Below are 13,003 nucleotides of genomic sequence, written 5' to 3' on the forward strand. Positions count from 1 at the left end.
TAGTCTTGCTCTTTCCTTTCCTTTGCTATTTCTGTTTTTTGCTATTTTTAATGTCTAAAGAGTCTATTTCTTTGGTTCTGTTGTAATGCTCTTAATAAACTACCTTGTTTGGCTTTTAGGTCTTTGGTGCTAACTTTTATTGCCATGTTTTACATAATCCAACAAGAGTGTGGGGAAAAAAGCAGTTTCTTGAAGATTTACTGTTTGCTTTCAAGGATTAATAGACTTTCTCTACAGTTTAAGCAAATGTAGTCTGAAGTTAACTGTTTTGATATCATATTAACAGTGAAAACATTCATCTTCTCTGTGTGTACAATAAACTCTATGGTGACGGAGCAGTTGTTGTATAAACATGATGTAATGATATTTTTTCCAAAGAGGCACACTTTGGCTATGCCTAAAAGTACATGAGAAGGCTCTATACTTGGAAGATCTTGCTATGTCAGCACTTGTTATATGTCTTTGGACTGTCTTTTAGAGATAAGAGGGGAGGGGGAACAAAAAGGAGAAGGGGAAAAAAAGGTGATTGTTATGCCATAGATTGAAATGTATTTCCAGAATGTATGTGTCTTTAAATCTCTTAAGAGATTTTTGAGTACAGTGCTCCAGGTAACTTATATAAACTATAGTGCTATTTGACAGTAAAGATTTTGAATGCTGATTTTTATTTTTCAAATTTTTGCATAGGTCTGTAACCAGTGATGAAGGATCCGTGAATGCATTCACAGGAAGGGGGTCACCTGGTAGGGGTCAAAAGACTAAAGTCTGTACCACACCTTCATCTGGTCATGCTGCATCTGTGAAGGATTCAAGCAGCAGATTGCCTGTTACAGACCCCACTCGGCCTGGTGCCACCACCAAAATCACCACCACCTCCACCTACATATCTGCCTCTACACTTAAAGTTAACAAGAAAACCAAAGGTCTCATTGATGGCCTTACTAAGTTCTTTACACCATCACCTGATGGTCGCAGATCACGAGGTGAAATTATAGACTTTTCAAAGCACTATCGTCCAAGGAAAAAGGTCTCTCAGAAACAGTCATGCACTTCTCTTGTGTTGGCTACAGGTACCACACAAAAGCTAAAACCTCCACCTTCTTCACTTTTACCCCCAGTCCCCATCTCTGGTTGGAGCCCCAGTTCTCAAAAATCCAGCACTTTGGCTTCTTTTAACTCTCCCCAAAGTTCTTCCAGTCAGTCAAGCATACCCTCCTTTAGTAGCCTTCCTAGCAGCAGTCAGCTAAAGGGACTCTTTGATGGACTCTCTCATATCTATACCACTCATGAACAGTCTCGAAAAAAGAGTCACCCAAGCTATGCACCCTTCAAGCACTTGTGTAGTAAACCAGAATTACCTTCCACATCAACATCTAAAAGTCATTTCTGTGGAAAGAAAGAGGTTAGGAGTAGGTTTGTGTCTCATGCCTGTGCCTCTGCATGGGGTGTGTCTAGAGGACATGCTTTTAAAGCAATTTCTCACCTTAGGAGAACAGCTTTCTTTAAAAAGCACAGGATTCTAGGCAGATTAAAGTATAAAATGACCCCTCAGATGGGGACCCCCTCACCAGGGAAGGGGAGCTTGACAGACGGAAGGATTAAACCTGATCAGGATGATGGTAAGCAAAGGTCGAAGCGCCAACCAAACCTGCGTCCCGTCCAAAACCAGAACTCTTATCACATAGGTCTTAGCTATTTCTCTTGTTCTTACTTCACTTTCATACAAAAACAACAAAACTTTGACCTTTTATCTAATGCTGACTAAATCTCCAAAACATTTTTTGGTTGCTTTTTTTTTTCCCCTGACTAATACCACACCACTTTTTTTATTTTTTGCATCTGTAGTGACACTAGGAGCCCCAAATGCCTTCATAATGTTGCTTCTGGCTGTGTAGTAGCGCATGAGTAGCCACTTGTCATGCCACCTCCTTGTTCTCCCCCTGCCCTTCCTGTGGCAGTAGTGCTGTCATCATGATTGTGTGCTGTCAGTGCTTATAACGGTGGGCATTTCAATTCATTTCCCTCTGCTCCATTGCTTTTTCATGAACAGTTCCATCGTGCTGCAGTCTCCACAACACTTGATCTCTACTGCTGTGAACTACCTTTTTATTACTTTTATTTGAGAAAAAAAACCTTCTAATTTATAATGTTGGAATGCAGACTTAGTTTAGCGTTAATCTTCAAGTTGTAAGGGCCACTTTTTTTCTCCTGTGTTTATTTTATGCCTTCCAGAGTATACTGGAATTTATCAGGTGGCATAGTTCTAGCAATCAAATATGCTCCATTTCATGAGGTTCAAAACTAATTTGTTAGAACTGGACTATAAAGGCTTATACAGACAGACAAGCAAGTACCAAAAAATACCTTGTGCAGCAGCAAACTACAAAAGAAGGGGGGTGAAGGGTTCACGTCTGTTACTTAGTAATCCCAAATTTGGTTAGAATGGGGAGTTGTTAACAGCCATAGTTGCAATCCTGTTTAGTAGCATCACTGTGCTAGTGCACATATAACCTTCATGTCTGTGAATAAACTTTTTGCTGGTTTTAAATAACAGATACTGAAATCAAACTAAGCATCAAACAAGAAAATACGGATGTATTTCTGTTGGGAAGCAAGGACACTGTTACACAGGAGGATTTGGAAGTGTTTAAGCAGGCCCGAGAACTTTCCCTGGAGGTAAGAATCATGTTGCCAAAATATAGTTATTTCTGTAAATATAAACTGTAAATAAAAAGTCTCTTCATCTTCACTTCTGATATATTCCTTTTAATCTAATGCATCATGCTTGCTGTGAATTCTGTTTGGGAGACACTGTATATGCAGATAGGAGACAAGGCATTGTGCTGGAATGGATCAGAGGATAAGTGACACTTAAGATAGATTTTGAAAGATACACTTGAGCATTTTGGAGACAGGACTACAGGATCAAACATAAAATTGAAAAGTAGCTGATGTCCTGGTCAGGACTGAGAGGATATTGGTCAGTAATGATTTTCCTCTGCAAGTGAAGCAGATATTCTGAAAAGCTAAGTCAGTCCCAGAAAATACTGCTTGGCAGGAAGCCAGGTTCAGTGACTCCATAAATTCATTTTACTCGATTAGTCACCACACTTTGAGTTTAAATACTGTAGACTTTATCTAGCAGTGATAATATTTGAGCTGAATCAGACTAGTGAACCAGACTTTTACTTTTCTGTCTGTGAAATGAACAACCAGTGAGCACCCAGATCAGAAGGTGGGTGAATGTAAAGTTTCAATTGCTGCTTTCTTAAAATGACATCATAAATGGCTGTGTGTTGTACTTTTTTCAGTAATTCAAGTCAGGTTTTTTTCAGGTTTAGTGTACAAGAGCTGACGTTACACAATGACTTTTTTGCAGTCTTCTTTCACAGCATGTTAACCAACAAATTCAAATTGAGTTTAAAGATTCAGTTTCATTATTAGCTTGTACTTCTGCTTCCTCATGGAAACAGTTCCCACTACTTGCTTTCTTTATCTTTCATATGCAGTCCCTGAAAATGTTAGGTGGTAAGGTTTCTAAAAGTTGACATAGAAATTGCTTGGTTTCCCCCACCTTTCTTACTATTCTATATTTTGCCATCCCTTTAGAGCCTAGCAGTCGTTTTCTGATCAGCTTAAATGCAGTTTTATAGCTGAAATCAAAGTGTTAGCATATTCGTGACTCTTTGAGGTAAATTCTTGGAGGGTTGTGCTGATACCTTTTCTCTCAGTCTTTTGAGAAAAGGACAGCTTTGAGTTTGCCCCAGAATTATTGGGATGTCATCACACTAGGTGCTGTGACAGAATAGGATTTGAGGCTGTTGTGCCTCGTCTTTGGCTGGGCTTTTGCTGTTTGTATTTTCGGTTTGAAAACTCTGTCCTCTGTCAGAGTTTAAAGAGTTTAAGCAACTGATTTGGATATTTCAGGTTTCTTATGCTTTCAGTAGGTGAAATTGGTTATATAAAGCTGAAGCTTCTTCTACTTTTCTATAACTAATAGTTTTTTTTAATTGCGCCTGACAGAAAATTGGGTGTAAAAACACTGGTGAAACAAGTGGGCGATACCCTTCAGTGATTGAGTTTGGAAAATATGAGATCCAGACCTGGTACTCTTCACCTTACCCACAGGAATATGCAAGGTAACAAGTTGTCAAGATTGCCATACATGGTTGGCATTTTTTCTGATGTGAACATTGCAATTTATTTTGACTTTTTTGTAACTGTTTATAGTTTAAAGCCACTAAAAGTAAATATGCCCCTGAGAACAGGGATTTGTGCTTCTTTTTTTACTAGTTCTAAATCAAAGATGCAATACAAAGTTGTTTTCCTAGTCCTGTAGAAATGTCAATATGTAGCATGTATCTGTGTGGTTTTGTTCAAGGTTTATTTTTGTGGTTTTGTTTTGTTGGTTTTGTTTTCATTTATTTGTTTGGTTTTGTCTGGGGTTTTTTTGGTTTGTTGTTTTTTGTTTGTTTGTTTTTTCTTACACCGTTGCAATGAGGTATGTCTGACTTCTGGCCCTTGAGACAAATTGCTTTTGGTTGTGATCCAGTGTTTGTTAACCTCCTTTTTTCTAAGGACCAGGGGAGATGTCATGCAAAAGAAATGAAGTAAAAGTGGTAACAGCTTGCCATTTCTGACCATCTTTGCAAGGGTGTACCTTGGAGTCAGGCAGAGAGCCTGGACTAGTACATGTGCTCAGCAGATCTCTGCAGAGTTTTTGGTGTGCTGAAAGTTAATGTTTTATTAATCTGTTGTCTCTGTGGCACACTGGAAGATATTCAGAACTGTATGTTTATCAAGCTCTACTACTATGGCATGCAATGTGATCTGTTCCAAAAGGCTGTTGCATAGTGGTACTCTAAACTGCCTTTTGTTTGTGTGGTGGCAATAAGGGATATGTCATGTATCCATCATATAGAAATCAAGGGCTAAAAAAGTGTGGAGAGCATTTTCATTTCCTATTATAACCCCAGTTTTTGTAGTGTTAATTTTTTATTTCAGTTTTGGTTTTTTTCCTTCAATTTATTGTGAAGGGGTGAGTTACCTATTCCATCAAGTAAATGAGTCTTCGATAGAAGCACAATGGTGGCTAATTATTGGTATGAGGCTAGAGTGGGATGACACTGTAGGAGGCACTGTGGCTCTCAGTTGAGTGCAGTGGGATTACATCATTGAACAAATAGTTCAAACTACTTTTTATGTTGTTGATGAACTTCCTTAGGATAGTGGAACAGTGCAAACCATGGCTGTAATCCCAGCATGTGCTATTAACTTCAGAGCAGATAAAGATTGTTCTCTGCTCTAAAACTTTGCGGACCAATTAATTTCTAGATCAATCTTCCACTGATTCAGTAATTTAAAAATGAAGGTAAGTAGCCATAAAAATTACCAAAGGGAGTGGTTTATGATGGTGTGTGGAACACAGGGCATGTGGGTTACTTGCATGTGGTCTGAACTGGATCCTCCCTAGAAGTGCACTTGTCTGTGTTGCTGTGCTGTGGAGATTGTGGAGAGGAGATGTTTTGCCTTTATGTGAACTCTGGGTTTGCTTCTGTAGTAAAGTGATAGCTTAGGTGGAGGTGAGGGGGTGAAATCCTACCAGTTTGCTGTCTTGCCCAAGTACTTAGAAGACAGTGGGAAGAAAAGTCATCTCCGAGCCTTCCCCAGAAGCAAAATAAGGAAAATTGAAGGGAAGGAGATCGCCTGTATCCTGATTTGGGCTTCCTTTATATTTATTAGGAACAGGAAAGATGAAATTTGAAGTATTACTCCAGTGTGCTTACTTTGATGGAGACCACAGGAAAAGCTAGGGTGGGAAGGGGGAAGTAACTGAGATCTGCCAGAGGCTGAACCACAAACAGAGCACAACACAACTCTATGGAATTAGGTTCAATGTGGTTGATTGATTGATTGAAGCTGATTGTTTCTGATGAGTAGTGTGTGAATGTTTAATCATTCACTCTAATGTTCTATTTACTTATTTAGTTATGCTTTAGCAGCGTTTATGTATGATGCCTTATATTTGAATGGAAAGGGTTTTCATTTGTGGTGACTTTGTTTATGGAATGTAACAAACTTTTTGTATAAAATATCTTCTTAATTTTCCTACAGATTACCAAAGCTTTACCTGTGCGAATTCTGTCTTAAATACATGAAAAGTAAAAACATTTTGTTAAGGCACTCAGAGAAATGTGGCTGGTTTCATCCTCCAGCCAATGAAATCTACAGAAGAAATGACCTTTCTGTATTTGAGGTAGGTGTATCAAAACTATAAGCTTTTGGAAAATAACCAGTTTGTAGATGTTGCAGACTAGCTGCAGAACTAGTGAGAACTTTTTACATCCTTAAGTACTTCCTTGGAGATTCTTTTTATACTGCAAAACCAAGTTGAGATTCTGCTGATACTGCAAAAACAAATCCATCTTCCCAAGTCTGTTCTACCCTGCCATGTTCTTTCATGATTGTTCTTTACTTGTACTTCATGCCTTAGCCAAGCTCTTTAAGATACTTGACTGGTATGAATCTTAGGGCTTCCCTTGCAGTTCTCATCTTGGATGGTTTGCCTTTCCCTTCTCAGCAAAAGTACCCCTTGACACCCATGCATTTCTGGCTGCTTGAGAGTCTTGGGTGTGAGGAGAAGTCTGATCATAATGTAGGTGCTCCCAAAGTACAAAAGCAAGTAAAGCAACTTCCTGTGTGTTCTGAAATCACAAATGTAGCTCCTGAGTGCTTCTGCCTTCATTTTGGATGTTTGAGAAGCTTGCCCTAAGAAAAGAATGCTACAACCTCAACTTTGGATTTATTCATCTATGTTTTATTAATCTATGTTTTATTAATCTATGTTTTCCTTTTGGGAGATGACTTATTTTGAGTGTGAGGTTTTATGTATATCCTGGACAAAAGAATTCTGTGTTTCTAATAGCTGACCTGCAGTTAAAACTATGCTCTAATTTTCCAGTTTCTCAAGCATTATTACAGGCAGTCATAACACAAAAGACTGGTGGTTACTAGGACTTCTTTTCTCAACAGTGTTATTGAGATGCATGTATTGATAACTTCTCTTTAATTGCAGATGTCATATCCTTCTTCAAACTTGTATTTTCAAATTGTATAAATGTCCTTTCTTCTTTGTCATTGCCATTATCTGTTCAAATAATGGTGGATGCAGTCTGGAAGTCTTTTTTTAAGTTAGAAAAGATCTTTGTATTTGGTTCTTTTGTTATGCTTGTGCTATTAAAAAATAACTATTTGCATCAAGATTGTGTCCTTCCTGACTTGAGCAGTTTTTATAAATATTGAAGAACTGCCAGCAAAAGACTTAGGTTGTAAATAGACTTACCTCTTTTCCTATCAAGAATGAAATTGCCCTGGACTGTTTAAAATAACTTGATTTTCTCTGTTAGCAGGTGTTAAGAGCTGTGGAGCTTGCAATAGGCAAATTGTGCTTTCTCATTTATTTCTATTAACTACTGCTAATACGTGAATGAAAAATTCTTAAGAAAATAAAGTGCAGAGAAATACTGAGAAAGGGATGGGAAGGTGGGGGATTGCTGCAAGAAACACATGGAAAACAAAGTATTGTGAAAGCAATGTCCCAACTCTTTCTCCACTGCTTTTGTTCCCTTTGTCTATTTTGGGTGCTTCAGTAAGCACTTGTGTTAACCCTTCTGAAATAAATGTCGTGAGTTTGGGTCTTTTTATTTCAAAAGTTAATGTCAGTTGTCACTGACTGCTGTAGAAACTTAGTCATTAGTTGATGTCCTTCTTCATAGATCCTTTCAAGAATTCCGTGCAACCATTTTCTTTTAGGCAGAGTGAAGAGTTTGTGGTTTCCTTCATGCTTTGTGTTTTTGAGAGAAATGGAAATAAGTTTGGCATTTTGTGATTTATGTACCTCTGCCCAGAGGATGACTTTGACAGATTTGAGAGCAGACTTTGACATAGCTTACTATTATGCTGTAGCCAAGCAACTTTTGACAGATGCTTCCTTTTGAGCTTGCTGTCCCTCTTTTTTCCCTGCTTCTCACATTTAAAACTGACGAACAAGCTGTGTTTGCCTGAAATTTAAGAAGTTTTTTACATTTCTGTACAAATGTTCTTACTAAAAAAGACAGCTCACATGATTTGCATTTTCAGGCTTAGCCAGTGATGATTTCTGCTTGCTTAGTGTTCAAATTTAATTTGCACACTTGCTAATAAGTGTGAAAAGTAATAAAAAGCACCTGGACAATGGAGTGTGCTGTGAGAGAGTTTGATGTATTCAGTAGGCTCTTAAGAGCTGTATACAAGTTTATCCTGATGCCTTAAGGAGCAGTAGTTATTCATTGAATGTTTTTTCTTCAATCCACTTAATGCAGCTATACTACTGATGTTCCCTTAAATTCCTAAATATATCCAAAAGGATGGGTTTTGCTTAGATTTGTAACTAGGATTTTTACTCAAAACAAATTAGAATAGAAGATGGCTTCTTTTTCTGCACAGTTCCTGTCATTTGTCTCTCTCTGAATGAAATACAGCTACTGTCATTATCAAAAACATCAGTACAGGCAAACCTTTCTATTAAGATTATTTCAAAAATGTGTTGCCTTTGACTGAGCCTTTCAGGAAGTACCTAATTGATCTAGGAAATCTGCATTTGTGTCTGGCTTTTCTGTAGCTGTCTGAATCACAGCTTGACTCTTTTCACTCATAATATACCTAGACTAATTGTAGTATTTAGCCAGGAAATTTACCTCTCTCACTCAATAGCATTTTAGCCTGGCATGGAAATTTTGTCTTGTCTAATTTATCCAAAACATTGATGTGATTGATATGTAATTTGCTACTCATTTATTGGCCTTACATCTTAAGGATTCAACATAATACACTTCTTTGTGTGGGATTTTTTTAAAAAGTTGCTGTACTCCACTGCCTTCTAGCAAACCAAAATTTCAGGCAGTTTTAACTAGTCCGTTTTTGTTATTGGCCAGTCATACCCAGTCATACTCATTTTCATTCCAGGAATAAAATGAAAGAGGTAAGTTGGTCTTGAGCAGCTACAAGGTGAAGTTACTTTGTTTAATAAATCCACATACTCAGAGGTTACTTTAAAATGGAAGTAATTAGCACCTACTGGAGGGTTATTTAAGAAGAAACTGGGGCATTTCTCTTTTGAACCTTGATGTGTTTTGTTTGTTTTTTGTGACACCACACTGTTCATGTTTCCTTCTCAGACACGACTGATTGAATAAGTTGTTTAGTCCTAACTTGTTGGTGCCATGGAAATAACTGCATCTGTCTTCCTTTTCTAGGTTGATGGAAATGTGAGCAAAATTTATTGTCAGAATCTTTGTTTGTTAGCGAAGCTCTTTTTGGACCACAAAACGTTGTATTATGATGTTGAACCATTCCTCTTCTATGTACTTACAAAAAATGATGAGAAAGGCTGCCATTTAGTTGGATATTTCTCTAAGGTAAAAATTTTAAAAGTGGGTTTATTTAATATTTGTAATATCCTGCTCTCCTTAATGCTTCTCCCAAAAGCAAAGAAAAATCAGAAATCAGAAAAAACTCCATAAGCTTGAAAGCCTCCCTGTAGATCTTGAATATTATGTGCATTGTCTCAAATATATTGTACTTTCTTGCCTCTGACTGATGCAAATTCAGAATTTGCTCAGCCACGTGGATGGGGGCAAGCTTTTTCTTGTTTGGGGATTTTGTTTCCAGAATTTGTTGTGGTTTCAGTTGAATATTTAAATCTTTTTCCTTCCCCAACATTTTTGCATTAGTGTGCCAAATCTAACTTGTAAAAGTTGCAGGTATTTGGAATGTTGATGTGTTTTCATGGCTTGACTGCTGGCAGTTCCAGCTGGCTATTTAGATGTAAATGGGCAGTGCTGTTGCTCTCTTGTGTGCAGTCTGATCTAATGCAGTTACTTGCTGCTCCTATGTAAAAATGCATTGCCTGACTTCGCGGTGCCTCCCTTGTTTAGAGTGGATGTCTCAGTTGTAGTACTGATTTTCAAGTAATAGATGGCTGCTATTGACAAAAATAATACTTAAGTGAACTATCTTGACAAAGATGACCAAGAAAAATGGAGAACTAGAGTTAGATGTGCCTGCAATGGGAAAAGCTTCCATTATTGTCCACAATTTGCCCCTAAGGGTTGTGTTGAATAGGTACAATTACTCAAAAACTCATTACTTGCTGATCCTGGTATTGCTGCCTCCTATATATTTTCTTTCTTGAATAAGTGATTTGTGGGAAAATAGTAGGAGAAGCCTTGTCAGAGTATCTGGATATTATACAGTGATCTCTTGGATGTCTGGCCACATCCTTCTGAGAGGTGGGCCTTGCTGGAATTCAAGTGAGACATGTAGGCACAATTTACACTGTCTGTAATGTCAGTCAGAACTTGTTGTGACAGACATGTCAACTTTTATTTAGCCAAGTATTTTCTCCATGTACTTAAGGTGTTGCACCTTAAAGTGAGTCTCTTGCCTTTTTTGTTCCTTATCATAGTATGGTTCATGTTAGAAAATACCTTTGAGATCATTGAGTCCAACTGTTACCCCAGCACTGCCATGGTTGCTACTAAACAGTGTTCCCAGGGGCCACATTTACAAGTACTTTGAACATTTCCAGAGATGGCAATTCTACCGCTTCCATGAGCAGCCTGTTCCAATGCTTTGTTACCCTCTCAGTGAAGCAAGTTTTCCTAACATGCAATCTGAACCTCCCTTGATGCTCCCTTGATGTCACTGCTTACTGGGGATAAGAGAAAGGCCCAAGTAGAACATAGCCACAGCCTTTCCCTCCTCCTCCAAGTGAATCACCCTGTCATGGAAGGAGATCAGGTTAGTCTGGCAGCACCTGCCTCTCATAAACCCAAGCTGGCTGGACCTGATTTCCTGGTTGTCCTGCATGGCCCACATAATGGCAGTCAGAATGATCTGCTCTGTGACCTTCCCCTGGCTCAAGAGGTCAGGCTGACAGACCTGCAGTTCCCCAAATCCTCTTTCTGCCACTTTTTATTTGCTTTACAGTTGCTAACCTCCAGTCAAATGGGACCTTTATGGTTAACCAGAACTGCTGGTAAATGGTGGAAGGTGGCTCCCTGAGCTCTTCCAACAGTTCCCTTGGGCTCTCTGGACTTGTAGATATTTTAAGTGGCATGACAAGTCACTTAGCATTTTCTTGTGGATCACAGCGGCTCCCTGTTTCTATCTTCCTGCTCAGGGAGCTGGGTACCCTGGTCTTGCTGTTAAGGACTGAGGCAAAGAAGGCATGAAATACCTCAGCCTTTTTCTCATCGTTGTAGTTTAAGCCCAGCTGGAAATTGAACCCCATGCAGCCACTCCCCACTCCCTCCAGTAAAAGAGAGGCAAAATGCAGAGGTTATGGGTTGGAATAACAATTTACTGGAAATAGCAATTAGATAAGAAATTGAACAGTAACAGCAACAATACTAATAAATTGTATAAAAGAGGGTTATTACATGCAAAACGCTCAATGCATCAGAGGTGACCTACTGCTCCCCCCACATCCTCCCCCCCCAAGCCAGAGACAGTGAAAAAAAGTGGTGGACAACCCTTCAGGGTATGTTTGATACTTTTTTCTTAAAATTGGACATTAACATGGAGTTATTTGACTTTGGTACTGAACCCATGCATCTGTTCACCTTATTGGGATATTTTACAAGGACAGTAGCAGGTGCAGGCAATTGCCCACTTCAGCAGTGCTTTGACATACTTGATCTGTTTCTCCTTCCCACAGGAAAAGCTTTGCCAGCAGAAGTACAATGTCTCCTGCATAATGATCATGCCCCAATACCAAAGGCAAGGATTTGGAAGGTTTCTCATTGATTTCAGTAAGTGAAGTGTTTTATTTACACTTGTGATCCAAGGAGCTGATGGCTGTTATATGAAAGTGTAACATGTGAAACTTTATTTAACTCACTCTGTTGTTTTTATCAATAGATAATAGGATTTCTGTTTATATTTACATAGGATAGAAAAGCTCCCTGAAGTGAAAAACTTAGTGCTGCTCTGTTATTGTACTCGAGGAAATTGAGAATGGATCTCTTGGCAGTAATATTAGCTCACAAAGCTATTACCCTGAATGAATTGTCTAAATTACTTTCCATTTTGCTTTGCTCATTAGTATAAGAAGAGGCAATTATTTGTGATTATAGCTAAGAAGGTGTTAGTCGGAGGCGTTCTCTCCATTTTAATATTTTTAGCTTGTATCTTTTTTTAGAAAAAAGAAAGCTTTAATTGAAGAATTGCCCCATGGAAGAAAAGTATTTTTGCTTTTGTTTTCATCACCTTCTTAGTGAAAATTGTTGCCAGAAAGGGTGTAGGTGTTAGTGGCTGTACATGTACTTGCTGCTTTATTTTGCTGAGCTGTCTGACCTGTTAGAAGGCTTCAGGCACACTGGTTTAAATATAGATTTGTTATTCCCCAAATCTTTTTGTGCAAGGCAACTCCAAACAAAATTATCTAAGGAAGCTTCTCAGTTGAGTGTCCTCATTACTCCTGAATCTATCTACTGTAATTTAGAGGGAGGATGATAAGGAGTTAGTGTATATTGTATGTGGTTGCTTTTCACTATTATGTTTTATAGGGCACTGTAGAATTACATGAGGGTAGAGATAGTTCAGATAATAGGATTCCTGCCCTGAAGGTGTATGCAAGAACATTAAAATGCAAATAATAATACATTGCAGTGTAACAGCAGGACAAAGACAATCATTTGTAACTGTAGAGTTTTCAAGTTCTGTTCTTGCAGTGTTGTACCCCCAGCATGACTGTGTTACAGTGTATAAAGATACTTAATATGTCCCATCATTGCATGGCTTTATAAGCAGCCTTCACTATACCCCTGTGAGTTAGGTAAAAATGGTTCTGGACCACTTAATCCACCACTGAAATGGAGCTGTCACTGGACTGGAACACAGCAGCTGTTCCATTGTATGCCTTCTGCAACCTTTTAGCAATGGCTGTGAGAAGTGCCATGTA

At 38.5% G+C, this 13,003-nt stretch overlaps 1 protein-coding gene across 5 annotated transcripts in view; it reads left to right on the top strand.

Moving 5' to 3' along the window:
* Window positions 1-13,003, top strand: part of KAT6B (lysine acetyltransferase 6B) — a 101,697-nt gene that overhangs the window by 58,987 nt on the left and 29,707 nt on the right. For 4 of the 5 annotated variants that reach the window (XM_064716480.1, XM_064716482.1, XM_064716481.1 and 1 more), the window contains 6 exons: window positions 688-1,619; window positions 2,555-2,676; window positions 4,024-4,139; window positions 6,115-6,256; window positions 9,294-9,455; window positions 11,759-11,852. In XM_064716480.1, coding sequence (XP_064572550.1) covers window positions 688-1,619; window positions 2,555-2,676; window positions 4,024-4,139; window positions 6,115-6,256; window positions 9,294-9,455; window positions 11,759-11,852 — 1,568 coding nt within the window. The remainder of the gene's footprint in view (window positions 1-687; window positions 1,620-2,554; window positions 2,677-4,023; window positions 4,140-6,114; window positions 6,257-9,293; window positions 9,456-11,758; window positions 11,853-13,003) is intronic. The other variant, XM_064716484.1, reaches the window with a different exon arrangement.

This window comes from Zonotrichia leucophrys, chromosome 6 (genome assembly GCF_028769735.1).
Source record: "Zonotrichia leucophrys gambelii isolate GWCS_2022_RI chromosome 6, RI_Zleu_2.0, whole genome shotgun sequence".
Lineage (NCBI taxonomy): Eukaryota > Metazoa > Chordata > Aves > Passeriformes > Passerellidae > Zonotrichia > Zonotrichia leucophrys.